This window comes from Styela clava, chromosome 11, assembly GCF_964204865.1.
Source record: "Styela clava chromosome 11, kaStyClav1.hap1.2, whole genome shotgun sequence".
Classification (NCBI taxonomy): domain Eukaryota; kingdom Metazoa; phylum Chordata; class Ascidiacea; order Stolidobranchia; family Styelidae; genus Styela; species Styela clava.
In genome coordinates, this window is record NC_135260.1 from 19898180 (window position 1) to 19916248 (window position 18069).

Sequence of the window (18069 nt, forward strand, 5' to 3'; positions counted from 1 at the left end):
GCAAAATTGATTCCTAAGTTTTTGGACAAAATTCAGCCAATGTTGAGTGTGAAAAGTTTCCTTTGGATGAATCATTATATACATGTGGCGGTATTCACATTCATCGATGATTAGCAACGACTAACATACCATGATTAGCAATCTCTTTGTAAAAAAATAAAAAATAATAACAAATTAGGACGTTGACTCAATGAGAATACTCTATGGCTGAACTATAGTCTTCTATGTAATCATTTACTAACCGACAAAGAAAATGTGGGTTCAGATTCAATTTACAAGAGTCGTTCAGGAATCTATCACTCACGACTCGTATAAGTTAGAACATTGAGGATATATACATTAATTAATGGGTATATAAATAAAAATAAATATAAAAAGAAATCCTGCGGACCTGAAAGCAAGAGACTTTCAGGTGTGTGGTTCAGTTCCGCTAGATGACAATAGCGAGTAAATATTCCACCAGGAGTGCACGGAAGTTGAAAAGTTTGTAGTTTATCGTCGTCTGGAGATAAAACATTACGGTACTATTTATAGATTCAGTGTCGTATTGAGTTGGTAAGTGTCATTACGTTTGTATGGTAAGACGGATACAGAAGTGAGTTGCTACAGATTATACTGTACCTTATATACCGTAACGTTTTCTCTGCGTTTCTTCAAAATTCAGCATGACAACTGAGGTTGGATGTTGTACAAAGTATTTTCTCTTTTTCTTCAACATATTATTTTGGGTGAGTCTATATGCATGTACCATTTTTCTGCTCTTGTGAATAGGTAATGGGGGTCTCGTGAAGCAAACGCCGTAACTGCTTAAATACCCCCAAACACACATGTGGTGTGAAAATGAACGCTGTAAGTGCTTGAATAACGCCAAACAAAAATGTGATGTGAAAATACAACCCAAATTTTCATTTTTTTCTGAAAATAAAAGTCTGTCTTGCGTGAACACAATATGTTAAATGCATGGGACAAACGGGAGGACAGAAGGGTCGTCCACATTTTTGACGGTGACGTTTTAAGACAATACTGGTGTAATTTTGATCGTTTTACATTGAAATTTCTCATCACATTTTTGTTGGGTGTTATTTTATTTGAGCAGTTACGACGTTCATTTCACATCACAATTTTGTTAGACGTTATTTAAGCGGCTACGGTGTTCACTTCACTTAACCCGGTAATGGTAACCCTTACATTGTAGTATCAGTTATTTCAGTTATTATCTCCAGATCTCTGTACTCTGGTACTGCTGTATCTTGATTTTATTAAAATTTCCCTTTTGTCTGTTCGTGTGTTTGTAACCTGAATTAGAATATCGTAGTATAATTAACATAAACTAATGTAGGCTACGATTATGACTTTTTTCACGAACTGATGGAGACTAGTTCCCAGTGCAGCAGTGTGTGTAACATTGAATTGGTTAACTATTTTCATCGATACCAGACTTTGACTAGACATCTACGAAAGGCTGGATTCGTTATCATCAAGCCATCTTATTATCCATAATGAAATATCTAGATTTTCACTAGATAACTTGTCAAATATCTGAATATAAGTTCTAGCGCAGAATAAAACTGTATAATTTATATCATGCGGAATTATATCTTACTTTAACCTGAAACCTAACCTCAAATATATCAAAACTGTATCCATAAGGAAAATGTTCCGAAGTTTGTCACCATCAGAGGCAGTTCTGTCATTACAGCCAACATGCTTTGGTTTGTGGCAGCAAAATTTTACCCGCCATTGGTTTTCAATTTGCTGCCGTGGTACCCGCCTCACGCCATCTGTTTCTGGCAGCTAAAAAGTCAGCTGCCATGGTTTCACCATAGAGTGGTTTGAGAATCCCGCCATGGTTTTGCGGTAGCTTCAGACGCCACAAAATACTTGAAAATGCACTTGCCAATCTTGGTAATTGTATCCCGATTCTCGTTGAAAATAGTCACCCAAAAATAATTTTCTTGTTGTCTTGTTTCAGTTAGTAATTTTGGAGTTGCGCGATGCCTGTTTTCACCTGTTAGGCTCGTCACAATGGGCACACATTATTTAAATGATCTCATGTATTGATAAAAAAAATATAACAAAAATGATTGGAGACGATAATGATTTTGAATGATTCTGTCGATAGAAACTAACTACATTTCGCACATCATTGTTATGTTCAATAGTGTTAGGATTTTGATGGAAAAAATGTGTCATAATTCTACTTCAGTTGTTCTATGCATCTGAAGTGATTTATGTAAAATAAGTCAATTGTTTATAACATTATTATTTCAGATTGTTGGATTGTTTCTTCTTGGGGCTGGAATATGGGCATGGAGTGAAAAGGTAGGTCACAAATTAAAGCTACATCGCTCAAGCATTCTGTTTATCTTTTGCACTGTTCTGCAATTGAATTTTTACATTGTATTCAAGCAGCTCGTGCTGTGCAAGGATTCAATTCAAAATAACGCTTTTTAATTGTGATTCTTTCAATGATATCATTCTAGCATAATTTATTATATTATATAATTATTATACGTATGTCAGATTCAAAATGGGTCAATCAGTCACAGATTATAACTATGAACAAAATGCTAGTTTTTTTTTCTTCGCATGTATTTCGAATTTGAATAGTTGTCATTGTACGTTCATTAATATACATTAAATTAAATCCGTTGCAAGTTTTTACATATGCTATTACTTTGATTTAAAAGTGGTCAATTTACAATTTAATAACAAGTCACTACAATCATTTTAAATTGTAAATGAGTTCTTTATGATACCATTACTGACTTTTTACTGAATATATTTTGTTTCAGGGTTTTTTCGATAGGCTTACGAAAGTTGGTGCGTTACCTATAGATCCAGTACTCGTTATTATGATTGTTGCTTTTATTATATTCACACTGAGCCTTACTGGATGTTTAGGATCACTACGAGAAAATATCTGTCTTCTAAAATTTGTGAGTTTACTTAATTTTTTTTTTGAGTTTGATGTTTTATTGTTTTTGCATTCATAAACGAGAGTGGATCTGAATACCAGTATTTGTGACCTATTTTAATCGAGTCAACTGTTTTAATGATATGTATGGAATGAGAAACAGCTGCTGTGAATTACTTTCAAACTCAAGGACGATGTGCACATGGTGACCGTACATTTGAACCCATGTACATTTGAACCCATGCGTATATCCACGGGTTCAATCTATATGCTGGTGCTAAAACCCATGGGTTAGGGTTAGTATGGTTTTAACTATCCGTGAAACAAAAAAAATTCCATAGGTGCAATAGCATACAGGTGCAATTTTCATGGGTTCAAATGTACGTGGGTTCAAATGTAATGGAACCGTGCACATGTCTTATTATCTTGATTATAAAAAGAGAACTTTTCTAATATGCTCATAATTGTGAATGTTGTGTTTTGGAACGATATGCTAGTGTACATTCACCTAGTTCGGTTTCCACTTTAACTAACATTTTTACAGTTCAGTTCTGGCTGTTATACTATTGTACGTTAATTTTAAATAGCAGCTTTACACGTATTACTTTCAGCTTGTTAAGACTGTTATTTGGAGCATTTGCAAATACTCTGTATGAGAATATGCAATTTTGATGTTTCATTTATTCAATATCGTAATGTTAACAATTAGAAGTAGCCTACCTAGCACATGCAACTTCTGTAGATATAAATAGAAGCCAGTCATGGGCGGGTCAGTTTCTTTTAACTTTATAATATGAAACAGTGATTTGGCTGCTTTGAATTTCGAAATAAATAACATATTTTTATTGGTTTTTTTTCAATAGTGGAGATCCAGATCAAATCTGAGCCTCAGTAAAACTTGTACTACTTCCTTAAAAGTTAACACTTGTTTATTGTCATCACTAGTATGAAGATTGTATAAGAATAAATTTCATTCAAGTTAATTTTTAATACCTCTCGGAATAATTTTGTTTGAGAAATTATCACATAGTCCAATTGAAGTATCGCAAATAATTCGCAATATGCCCAAAAATGCCTTCTTTTAATTTTCAAACATTTAGAACAGGAGTTCTCAACCTTTTTTCTGTCAAGTACCCCCAGAGTCACAAAACAATCAACGCGAACCCCCGAAAATCAGACACCGAACAAAGTTGTGATATATGGACTAACGATTTGTTGAAACAACAATTTATTGACCAGATGTAACTAAATTAAATCTTCATGTTAATATTATTGCCCTTGTCCTCCGCCTACCTAATGAATTCTTAAAATCTCTCCCAAGTTTTAATAAGCATAATCACTTTCTCCAATGCTCGCAGCACGCTGTCTTTTGAGATTTCGCAGTTTTCATCTGCTTTTCCGAATTCGAACTTTTTGAAGAATATACCCGTATTCTAAATTTTACGGTTTAAGCACGACCCAAGTTGGGAGTATTTTGATACTCCTCATTTTGAAATATTATATTAGAATGCATTCTAAATGATAATTTATTGGTTTTTGCCATCCTCGCGAACTGTTTACTTGTTCAAACAGGTACAATTATTATCACAACTATCTTTATTATTATTATTATACATAGATGTGGTAAGTAGTGAGCAGTCCTTTATACAAGGGTTTGGAATAGTCGTTTACGTTAGGATTTAGTTACTTTGACTTACTGAAGTTGTGCTTATGAAAGTTACTTCTGCTGTACCATCGTTGTTTTGTGCTTTTCTTTGAGCAAAACATGTTGAAAATACACCAGTAATCTCAATGAGCAGTGTGAAGCACCTCTTGAATAACCTACATTGTCTAGAATAAAATACAATTTGTTGTTGTACTATGAGGCTCGAAATTGTATTGTTACCTGGCCAACAGTGACCCTGAGGAATGAAAGGCTTGAAAATTTTAACTTCATAGTAGAATGAAATGAGTTTTAAAAAAAATGATCATGTACTGGTTATACACGTTTACTACATCTTATGATATGTTCCAATTCCAACATCTTTGACTGAGGGATATAAGTCAGTCTCCTTTTTATGTACGGTAAAAATTTCAAAATCTTTTTTAATTTATATATTGAATTCACGCTATGGTTTCGGGATTTGATATTCAGGAACCAGGATACAGTAAAATTTATATTGTTTTTTTAATATCAGCGTTAGGAGGAAATTATTTCAAGTGACTCATTCAATTTAGTGCATTGGTATTACATTCTAGCCATGAGTTTGAATAATTTTATACATTTGGATATTGTCATAATATGTACAAGAAAATTTATCCAATATATTTTTTCAATAAATAGTATGTTGTAAGTTGTAACCCAGGAATATAAATGTATAAAATGACATTGATGTAATACTAAATTGCAGATTCTTTACACTTTCAAAGAATGTGTTTCATTGCATTTAAATCGAACCAGTTCATTCAGGGTTTGTTTGTTGCAAGTCAATGGAAGCCATTCCTAAGTTACACACTTGCAGATGGTAAAATTTGATTAATTTAATTATTTAGCCAGATCCCAAACATGATTAAAAGTCGTTATTGGCCATTATGATTAATGTTTCGAAACATAGGTTAATTCCTTATTTAAAATATTCCGTCCTTTTAGTTTTATAGGGTTGCCAAATCTATATTCAAAACGGTTTGAATAAATTAGATACAGTCTAACTTAATCGTAATTCGGATTATCGGGCTTTAGTGTTAAATAAGGATGTCGATTTAATTGGCATTTTGTTATTACTGTGCGTTTTACGAGCCATTACGTTACGTGACTCAACACGTCTCTTCTCACCTCGTGCGTCATAGAACATGTGACGTACGTTTTTATCAGCCCACTTAGATTTTAAACTGGTTTGGATCATTCACAGCGGAATATTATTAAGGATAAAAAACATATAGCCTGCGTGTATGTATGAATGCTTGAATTATCGTCATGATTGACAATATTAGTTGCTATACCAGTAGTGGAGTAGTGCAGCCTGGTCTGGAACAGTTAATTGTAAATTAATCTAATCCCATACCCGACTAGTACCCGAGCGAGAGGCCGTCGTACGCCATTGTATTTAGTCGTGTTGTCGGCTTTACTCTTCCTCGGGGTGAATATTAAAAGCCCGGTATTTCGCCGTTTCGTATACCAAAAGAGCATTTCTCGTTCAAATTGACGTCGAGTCTAAATTGAAAATGTGACGCATACGTACATATTCCCAAAAATGATTTGGATTAGCACAATAATAGCACGGAATACCAAATAAAGTTCTAAAGATAGATCCGATACACCAAAACAGAACAAAACTGGCGCACAGACGAAAATGAATATGGGATAACGGCGGTGCTTGAAGAGCAACTCACGTGCTTAAATAAATAGGGAGGCAATACCATTAAAAGAAATTAAGATGTAATGCGATACTTCTCCCTGGTCGTTTAGTTCGACCTTAGTAGACAGAGCGTAAAATTGCAATGAGTTTATATCGTCATGTACAATGTGTGACATACTAGAACCCCACCACAGACCTGCTTGCTTCGGTCCGTAACAGCGAAATAGGAAATTTTCCATGTCCAAACTTTTGTTTTGGAAAATGAGTGTAATACTAGGCTAGCGTTAGCATAAAGCGAAAAAGTGTTTGTACTTTTGAATTATCCGACAACTGGTATTATTGGCATTTATTAAAACGAAGCCTGACGTAACGAAATTTAGCAACCGCATTACACATATAGAATTTCCAGTGCGTGTAACGTCACGTGACCGAGTAGGTTGTTTGCTCAAGCTAAAATATCATAATTAATGTATGAATGTTACGTAAAACGAAAAGCGTCCATTTTCTATCATAATATTTCAGTCTCTTGATTGCTGTCGACCTACGGCGCAATTTAAATATCTACTTACGTCTACTTTGCCGCGGATTATATGACCCCAAAGTCGTGGAATCATGATCCAAGGTCAAAATGTTTGCAGTAATGGAACAAACCGGGAAAATGATTTTAACTCTCACTAAACCTTAATAAATTATTCATCGAAACTTGATTTCCCAAATAACAGCGTTACATTTCACGACACCTTAGCTTTGGTGTTCTATTAATAGCAACGTCCGACTTGTGGCTGGATTTTTGTTTTGAACGTAAATGTTTAGAATTATTTGCCCCGTTTAGCGTAATTTTGCGTGCTTGGTATTTTATCGAGTAAATTCTGTTATTACAATAGAAATTGTTATATTCGACTGGAATTCAAATAATCGAACATCTGTAATTTTCTGCGATGCGATATATTATGTATTGGGTTTATGTGGTAAGCTTTGTAATTTAATTAGCCTATTTACAAAACCCGATAAAAATTGCAATGTAGTACAAATTCATGCGATTCTGAAATGTGTATTTTGAGTTACGCTTGACAAGGTTTTGTAAATATTGACAATTTGCAACAATATTTGTTACAATTTCATGTCTCACACCCAGTTAGCGTTATTCTTTGCTGAGTTTTTGCGCAATCGTCAATTAATTTCTTGTCGTCATTTTTCGTCTAAATTTTTCTGGACAGTTAAACCATATTTGATATGTTTCATTATATAAGGTTCGGCTAGGCAAATGCGACGTATGTGATTGTGGTCATTGTACGGATTATTACGCTAATATCGTTGGCCGATGATAAGAGCTTGTTTTAATTTAAAATGTTTTGAAAGAAAAAGAACAAAAACGCCCACTATAGAAATGGGAGAACAATTCAAAATTATTTTTAATAATAATAATATGATACGAATGTTTGCGCCAAAGACTTATCGCCCAACGCTACAGATATTCACATTCTTATTGTCTGCAATATATAATAGACCAGTAAGAATTATGATAATATAGCCATGTTTTGTCCAACTAAGCTTATACTTTCATTTTAATTGTGTACTCTTATATATTATATTACCAGTATGTCGAGAATATAGGGCATCCATACCGATCTCAAGGTTTTATAGGTAGGACTCACAATAGCGTATTAAATATAAAATGAGAGCATTTAAAAGCTACTCTTCTTTAATATTAATGTTCCGGTACTACGTCGTTTGGTCATGTATTTGTTCCGCTTAGGAGTCGGTACAAATTTACTGTTGTTGGGAATCGCAAACACCGCAGGGGAAATGCGGTCAGACGAGACGTCGTTGGGGTGATAACTGATTATTTTAAATAGTTCTTGGTAACAGGAGACAAAATTCAAGGGTTTATCCGTTTTGTAATACAATCCGATTTGTCATGACATACATTTCATCTATGCTATAGGATTGATCAATCATAATCCATCAATGCCCATACTTCATTAAAGGTTATAAATTTTCCCCTTTACTGACAACCCTTACCTAACATTGCCCACTTTTCCAACATTTTACTATCTTTACTGCCACATATATCTAACTTTCCTCCTTTATTCATAATACATTTCATTGGTAAAGCTTCAACATTGTAATAAACAACACAAAATTGATAGATTCACTTTTCAATAGAGTTCAATGTTTGTTATTCTGTGAGGAATGTATTGTGTCCACAGCCCCACAGCCTTGCAATCCATTCACAGAATTTTTACCAGGTGCACATAAAAACAAATTATTTGGTGACATGACAATTGATTGTAATAACCTTTTATGGATCATGCTTTCTCCTTATCAGATCCAATAATTCATGTCTGAAAAACAATCGTAAATTTTTTTTGGATATGTTAATAATATTTGTCACTATTTCCAATAGCCTGGCTTGTCTCTTTGTGTTTACCATCACAATATTGCCCATAAAACAATGTTTATTGCAGCAGCTACAAATGAATTACAACTAACCGTACAATTCATGTGTCATGTCTGAATGTTTCTGTAACCCTGTCTTAAATGATTGAGAATGCTGTTAATAAGCTCTTGCTGTGATTATGACCGAAATGACCCATTTTTATATGGAATGTTTGTTTTGCTTAGAATGTATGAATCATTGCAGTATTCTATTATTTCAATTTTATGAGAAAAAACTGAGGTCAGCTGTCACTGGCCACACGTTGGACATGGAATTGTGAAATTTTACAGAATTACATATTAACATGTTAATATTATGTTTGATACATAGAATATTAAGTGAATTGAGTACAATGTATTTTTTAAATCAATCTTGGAGTGAAAAATTTACAGATATGCATATTACTGCAGTAAAACCACATTTTAGCTTGTGTCATATTTTAACGTTTTCAGAATAATCACATTTATCCGGACCAAAATGTCAGAAGTCAAAAAATTTCATTTCTGATCAAGCTGCTTTAGTTTTACTGTGTCATTATGAAGTTATAGTTTTCTAACTCTTCTGGCTATTTTGTTTAGTTTACATTGGTTACTAGTTACTACTTACTAGAAATGAACGTGCATTTCAATTTATAATGAAATAAATGTTAATATTTCTGTTAATTTTCTTCTCTGTTTATCATTGTTCTTATAAATCAGTTTGTTTCATAATTATGGTTAATGTGTTTTTTTTCAGTTCTCAATATGCCTTGGTGTGATCTTTTTTGCGGAGCTTATTGCTGGAATTCTGGGATTTGTTTACAAAGATTGGTTCCAGTCGCAGTTTGCATTATTTGTGAACAAAACAATCAAAGGTTACAGAGAAGATCCTGACCTACAGAATATAATCGACTTTTCACAAACTTTTGTAAGTTGTTAGTCCTGTGTTAATTTGTATGCTGATATGTGTACGGTAACTGATCGTGAATAATATAATCAAAAATATATTTTCTAGATGGTATTTTTATTTGAAATGCTTATTCGCACCTTCTGCTCTGAACAAGGCATCTCTGATATCCGTAATGAGCTATTCTTGGAAGAAATAGAATCTTTCTGGTTTGACATTGCCAATTTATTACATCTTGGGCAAGTTGGTAGGCTTGGGACTTTTGCCTAATATGTGTAACCTGCGATGTCAGCACAGTTTTAGGCCTGATACGCCTACAATATGAATATATTGAATACCCTGTATAGATTAGTATCATCAAACGTCATCGCAGTCTGGTGCATGTTAACTGCTGACTGGTTACTGTTTTCACTTACGGGACTCCACCAACTGAATTATCTTACGTGAACAAATTAAATCTTCGTCACATGTTCAATCTGGGCTGATAAGCAGGGTTGTCCAAAACGAATCGAATATTCGAAAACATTCGAATATCAAAGTATTCGAATATCTTTTTGGCTGATTTTCGAATAGTAGCCACTCTTCGCCGTCAGCGAGGTGTTTCACTTCTAAGTGAAATCTTCGAACAATTTTTGGCCGAACATATTGTAATCATGATGAAATAGAATCGGCACTTTAATTGTTTGTGATATTCTGTGCGAGCGTGCGCCTCATACTGTTGCACGATTGGCATTGTCGCTCTTAACCTGCAAGGCTTCTAATTTATACATTGATTTCTTTCACGTCGAAAAATTTAAAATTATTTAAAGTCACAATTGTTACAACACCCAATAAATTGGTCAGAATTATTAGAAAATATAGTTTATACATTTTTTTCGCTTTTTGGCAACCGATTTCTATAATGATAGTTACAAGTATCGACTGTTTAATAGGATCATTTTCTGTTGCGCAAAATATTTAGATACCAGCAATTAAAATGCCTTGCCATTTTAATTTAATTCTGTTTAACATAACCCGTGATTGTGTCAACTTACGAAAAAATAAAAGCATTACTATCGAATATATATTAAAATATCACGGTAATCTGTGGACATAAAATGTCTGGAAAACTACCCATTATAATTAATTCTTGATTCAAAGTTTTGTACTTACTGAAATTTGAAAAGCAATACTACTCTAAAATATCAGGCAATCTGCGGACATAATATGTCTGGTAAATAGGACGGTTGTAGATAACAGGTATTCCATTTTTTTTGTTTGCAATTGATTCATGCCCTATAATATGCTATTTACTTGAATTTATTTTTGAATGTATTCGAAATTTCATATTCGAAAATAATAATTTCGAATGTATTCGAAATAGTGAACTATTCGGTATTGGCCATCCCTGCTGATAAGAATACAAGACACTGTGGCTTGTCATTTCGTTATTAATAACTTTTTTCTCTGTTGGGTTAAATGGGTTAAATATGAAAGGGTTGTATTGTTGAATTAAACTGTGTGTATCGTTTTTATTGATGCTATGTAATTGTCTTGATACTTGTACTCCTGCTACCATATATTAGAGATATTTGAAATATGTAGTGGAAAACAGTGTAGTGCTTTTTAATAGGATTTCTTTTATCGGTATATTAGAATTCATAAATTTATTTCTGAGATTTACTATATTACACAAGTGTATTATTTTGGTACACAACATCAGGCTTGCTAGGTAAAATGTGTGAAGATCAAGATTTGTAGTTGTATTAAAAGTTTTTTTTACATCAGAACATCTTACTCCAAATCTTGATAGAGCAAAATCTTGTACTAGTGAGCATGGTGACCCTGGTTAATAAAGCAATGCCAAACTCCTAAAATTTTGTTCTTACCAAACTAAAGTAGCTCCTCATCTAGCAGTGGTAACTTGTGAGAAGCCTTTTTGGCAAAAAAATAACTTCTTCTTAAACTTTGTCAAAATTTAAATACTTGGAAGTTATTTTAAACTTTTTCTTTAGTTGCAATGTTGTGGAGGTGACACTGGAACTGCTGATTGGGATAACAATGTTTATTTCAATTGTTCTTCTCAAATTGAAATTAACGGAAGATTATTTACGCCTGCGGAATCGTGTGGAGTTCCATTCTCGTGTTGTCTCGTGGTACCCGGACAAGAAGTTGATGTTATTGATACTCATTGTGGATACGGGGTTCGTAAAGATGATGCCAAGGTATGTTTGAGTACGATTCCAGATAAGTGTAAGTTCAAAGTTATCCTTAAGAATTATGACGCTGTATATGAGTAATAAATTGATTTCATATTTGTGATATGTCTCAATGACATTTTTTTGTTCATAAATCTATCCGAATATTCCGAACCCTAAATTTCTCTTGCATTTCTATGGGACTGCTTTTTAAAAGCTACTATTACATTGTAATGAGCCTATTTCCACTGATCCATAAATCAGATTGTGTCAAGATTGTTTTTCCCAATCGTTAAATTTTCCACTATCAAAATGGTTTTGTAAAACCTAAAATGGATTATTGTTATTTTAAAAATATTTTAATTAACTAATTAACCTGAGAATCTTCTTTTCTTTCTAATTCTTAAAAACATTGTCAAAAACCTGTTTCCCAGATTTAGCTATCATAAAGAGTTCAAAGCCAGGCAATAGTTTTTATGGGCTTTATAGCCGGAACTGAATAGCAAGGTTGTAATAAACAATAAGGAAATCTGAAATAGGGTTCCATATGCATGTGGTAGGGCGGGACAGCTTATTAGTATCTGCGGCCTGCCAGAGAAGTATCAAAGTCTATTAATAAGCATGTTTTGTGTGTAAAAAAATTCGAACATTTTTTTTTATGTAATTTGTAGATTTCTGAGCAGATGAAAACAGTATACACAACAGGATGCCTAACAATGTTTGAAGATTGGTTAAAAATGAACTTGTATACTGTTGCTGGTGTGTTCATCGGTATTGCATTACTTCAGGTAAATATTCTTTGTCTATCATATATTAAACCAAGCTCTGGGTGTGCTGCCGGAAATTTCTGGTGGCTGACTTGAAATTTTAAACTTTTCTACAAGCTGGAGTCTAAATTTAAACTGTCTAAAGGCCTTGCTATAAATTTTGAGGTATTCCTGGGGTATGTGAACCAAGATGGCGGACACCGGAACGTAGTATGTGTACCAGGTTAGGGTTAGGCCATAATTTTATTCCAATTTTCCTCATTTTAGTTCTATTACGAGTTCTGGGACTAGCCAAGAGACTCTCGTAGTATTTGTAACTGAAATTATGGCCTAACCTGGTACACATACTTTGTTCCGATGTCCGCCATCTTGATTCACTGCTACGGAAATACCAATTTTGAATGTTTTAAAGACAGTTCAGTTCGATATTTTCAACTTAAACTAGAAAAACTAGAATTTCTTTTATTCATGCCATGAAATTTTCAGTAGCGTGGGGCAAATACTTTTAAAAAAGTGTCTGTGCTACAGTCAACTCGGTAATTCTTCAAAAAATATTGCATATAAATTATTTGATTGGATAATTGGTTAAAACATCTTTGAATGAAATAGTATTAGGTTTATATTTCCAATAGCATTATGAATCTTTATTTAATAACAAGTACACTCTTTTATATTTTCTACTACATAGTTAAATTCCCTTTCGAGCCAAGGTAATTGAAGTATTACTCTAATACAGAAGTGCTTTCTGCTTATTTTGCTACAACTTCCTAACACTATAGCCAGTTTGTTTGTATCACCATCTAGCATTTGTGAACCATATCTGACTGTAAATATTCTTAAAGGAAGTTTGCTCAATGCAATTTGCTTACACACATTTGCTCAGAAATTATGGAGATTGATCCTAGTGCACGGCAAAACTCTTAAATCCTTTAATAGAAACATGCTGTTAAAATGAAATTTCCTTTTCAGATTGTTCCCATATGCATGGCACAAAACATGATAAGTGATATTGAATCTATAAAGGCAAGATGGCAAAGGTAGTGAAGTATCATGTTTCCATCTCTTACCAGCTTACAAGGCAGATGCGGAAAATATCGCTGTCCGATTATGGTTATTATGTAACACCTGCCCATACTTGGACAGTGTTTATGTAACAATGCTTTCCTCTGTACCAGAAATAGTCATAGAGATATTCTAGATGCTCTTTTTTACCTCTTTTCATTCATTCTCATTTATTTTTACCCTTCATTGCATTTTTATTTTGCTAAATAATCATGAATTTGTGAATCAAATCCTGTTATTTTCATTTGATTTGTTTTTGAAACAAAACTGGTTTTTATTGCAGAAATATCTTTTTTAATATGCTATTGGCCGTTCTTCATGTTTGTTTCTGACAGTTATTAAATGATTTGTCACCTTCTCATGAAGAGAAATTATGAAAACAGATAAATATTTAGCATAATCTTTTGAGCAGATATCGTCACTCATAATAGTTTTTAGTTGTGCTGATTTAATAAATATTTCTATAAGCAATCGTAGGTTATAGACTTTTTGACAACCTCTATTCAGTCCAACTACCCACTATTTTCATGTCATCGGTGTCGGGATTGATCAAATTGGTTATGCTATCATAGTATCATTCCGAGCTTAGTCACTTTTTGTACTCTTTACATATTTAATATAATAGAGACATTTACAATCATTGAATATTTATCTAGGAATAAAACGAAACAAGTTTTATTGAATCTTTGGAAAAAAAAGTTTTTCAGCATATGAAGTGATAAAACGGCAGTTAAATTTTTTTAACTATTTGTTCAATTGAATAATGCCATTTGGTACAGTATGACACCATAACCATTGTGTGTTGCACAGTTTAGAAACCACTTATCTAAAGAATTGACCAATTACTGTTTTTGTCCTTACTTATACGTTTTATTCCCCTGTTCAAGTATTGTTTAATTCATTTTATCTTTTGTGCAAACTTGTTTTAGTTAACCTGTTTTATTTCATGTTGAAATGGCAATAGTTCTAACCAATGTTGATATCTTATCATTTTTGCCAATGTATTTTTTTCTATTATGTTATATTCTGATTGAATGGAAGGCAGTATAATAGTTGGAAATTTTGCATGATAATTTTCAGCTGTTTTTGAAACATTTGTTTGAAATTTGAACTGTATGCCTAATGTTGGTTTGGGTGTAACACACAATTTTAATTTAGCAGTTAAAAATATGGCTGTTTTTTTTTTTGCTGGTTTGGGATAGAAGTTTTAAATTCACTCGAGTTTGAGTAGAAACTTGAACGTAATCGAGAGCGCTGTTAGAGACACTTGAGTCCAATTTATGGAAGACTTGAGTCGTTTTAATGGAATGACTATAACTACCAGACCCTCGACTTGACTCGCAGGTTTGGGTCTGGACTTCTATTCAACATTGGTCGAGAGTTAACATTGTAGACTAGAGTAAATGATAAGCCAAAATTGTTTTTCAAAACTGTAGTAGAAGTAATACTGTATTTTAGCCCTAGGACCCCAACAATTGAAGATAGGAGAGTTATTATACTTGTGTATTCAGCAATATAATGAAATAATGACCCACTGTAGCTTATAATATATCACGCTCACGAACAAATGTGTTCTCATTCTCCTTTCTTACTTTAAACAAGAGTTTTATTTTGCAAGAATTGTCATCTATCATGTTTCAATTTTTAAATCAATACTACTCATTCAGCTTACTGCTCATTTTTTTTTATTGTTGCAACTTGCAAGATATGCTCGCTTTTGCAGTCACGTTATAAAAATCTTTTCTTGCGACAATATTTAAATTATTTATGTGATGCAATATCTTCCTTTCTGTCACTGCTTTGTTCTGTTTTTAAGTAACGAACGGGATATGGACAGTCGTAGGAGAGAATAAAAAATTAATGAAAACTGACATTTATTGAGTTCATTCTTTTCTGACGTGTATATAATATTGCAAAGAACATTTAGCCATAGATGGCCATAATTACTATAATTCATACCCTTGGAAAATATTTTTAACCTGGAATACTCTAGTCTTCTTAATATGGACATGTTTGAAAGGTAAAATTGTTCATATAACTATATTTTCCGTCATGACTGATTTACCAAGATTGTTGTTTTGATTGTATTTTGTCACTCGCATTCATTATCACTCTCACTGAATCGGTATTTTTATTTGCTTTATGCATGCCATTTGTTGTTCAAAGGAAGGTCACAAATTATTATAAAATCTAGCCTTTACTATGTTTAGTGCAATGAGTTTGGGGTATATTTGATACTTTTATGGCATTTTTTTAGTTGGTACATGCTATTTTGTTGTTCGATTGAAATTTTGAGGTATTCATAAAATCGAGGATTTCACTATTTTAATGTAATGAATTTGGGATATATTTGATACTTTTTGGCAACCTTTTGCCCCGTAACTCCTTTTTGTGGATGTAATATCATGAAATTATATTTTAATGCTTTCAAAAAAATTCTGTGCCTTCGCTACGAAATCATGCTTTGTTATTAATTACCAGAATTTTCCTATGTTTTACTCGTATGGTGATTTAATTCCTTACTATGCACCCATGCTTGTGCGTATTACCAGTACAGTATATTATTTCTGGTAAACATTTTAATGTGAAGAGTTTAAATATATTTGTCATCATATACCATCTCATACCAATCAAATCTGTGGTAAAATATAAGCATGACTCGTTGGTCCATTTGTAGAAATAACTAAAAATAATAATCAATAATGGGGCTTTCCTAATAGATCAATTGAATAATGCTATAAAGGTATTCTCAATTTGTTTGAAACAACCATTATCACTTCAGAAAACACGGCTCACACAGCAGAGGATTCGTCTCAAAAGAAAGAAACGCCATTCAATCATATTTTATTTAATTTACTTGTTCAGCAATCGAATAAAAAAAAGAAAATAACAAAACGTATAATTAATTAGGACAGATTTTCCAACAATTAAATTCTTATTTCTAACCCCCAAACCCCTAGATTTTAACGGACCCTCAGTGTATGATAATGATATTTTTACCCTGTTCATTGTTATCAATTTTAACTACCAAAAATATACAATTTCCTTTTGACACCTATTAGGTAAGACATCTATAATTCATGAGGTACAGTATGTAATTGTCCCCATCCCTATGGAATTATTTAGTTGAGAATGAACTCTTCTGTGTTGGTCGAAAGTATATTCAGCTTGGAATTCATATGAAAAAGGGGGAAAAATTTTAATGCTTAACCTATATGCCTGGTAAATATATTGATGGTCGCTTGTATTGAATTGCTGCTCTCCTTTAAATCCAATTATTAGAACTGCTAGGTATAGTGAGCTTGGCTTGTGGCAAACATCAATAAGATAGGATTAGTGTATTTACCCTGGGTGAGACCGAAGCCCATTAAGACTGCTGAATATATTTTGTGTAGCGGTGCATTGATATGAATGTCGTCAACTCCTCAATAATGGATAAATCCACATATTGGTGTCATTTCAATTCAACCATTCAAAGACTATCTTGACTACAATTACATACTTTCACAAAACTATGAAATTTACGAATGTATGTCGTCAATACTGGATTTTTTTTTGATCTTCACTTTTTCATCTTGCACATCTTATGTCTTGTTTGAATTATTTTTGTTTCGTCACGCCGTAAAAATAGTATTTCGTGTTATTCACCATGACATACATTGAATATTTTTGCATAGAAAGTCGTATAGACTGTTCATTGTTACTCTACTATTATTAAAAATATAACAAGACTCGCTGAACTCTGTGGTGTATTCATTTGTAATTGCGAATTGAAGTTATATAATTTTAGTGTGAAGTGTTAGCATCATAGGACGAGAGGTGGAAGCATGGAGCATTTTGCTCAATTGTTGTTGAGACAATAATTGCATTTAGGTAAAATATATGAATTTGGTATTTATTCTGGGGGGAAAGTAAATCTGGCTTGATAATGTTTTGGCGAGCCTTGGCTTATCGTCCGTTTTTACCAGTTCGTGTAGGATTTGGAAATCGTTGGTCAGTTTCAGATATGTAATAGTTGAGGATGACATGCCGATTATGGAGTCAAAATAAAATTATATTTACAACTGATCAGCGGTAAGGTAAACCATCTTAGGGTAGAAATTTGATAAAGACTTCATATGGCGAACAGCAGTTTCGTGTCCGGTTACCAGTCCACGTTGGGTATGGGAATAGTTAACCAATTATCCGTTGTAGGTACAGTGCATAGACTTGACTATTCGGAAAGCATCTGATCTGACACATACTTGGATCTGCGGAAGCATGCAGGGTAATCAGAGGCGCGACTGTAAGCGTGTTCGAAGCGCTTAGCAGAATGCGTCAACCTCATCTCTTGCTCTTCTGGGGCAGTCGCTTATGAATATAAGATGGACTATCTCTATCTTGGTGGTTTCGAGCCACAGAGCAGAGTGGCTCAGATTGCCAGTTTTTGTTATGAGTTAGGATGTTACTGATACATTTGGGCCCTTCTGTATAAGTTCATTTCACT

At 33.2% G+C, this 18069-nt stretch overlaps 1 protein-coding gene across 1 annotated transcript; it reads left to right on the forward strand.

The window, feature by feature from the left end:
• The first annotated feature begins 462 nt into the window (after positions 1–462).
• On the forward strand, positions 463–17323 carry LOC120346893 (tetraspanin-5-like). Its single transcript, XM_039416678.2, has 7 exons — positions 463–728; positions 2272–2322; positions 2796–2939; positions 9428–9598; positions 11572–11781; positions 12426–12542; positions 13491–17323. The coding sequence occupies exons 1-7, from the start codon at positions 666–668 to the stop codon at positions 13560–13562; spliced, it is 828 nt and encodes a 275-aa protein (XP_039272612.1). The 5' UTR covers positions 463–665; the 3' UTR covers positions 13563–17323.
• The last annotated feature ends 746 nt before the right edge of the window (positions 17324–18069 follow it).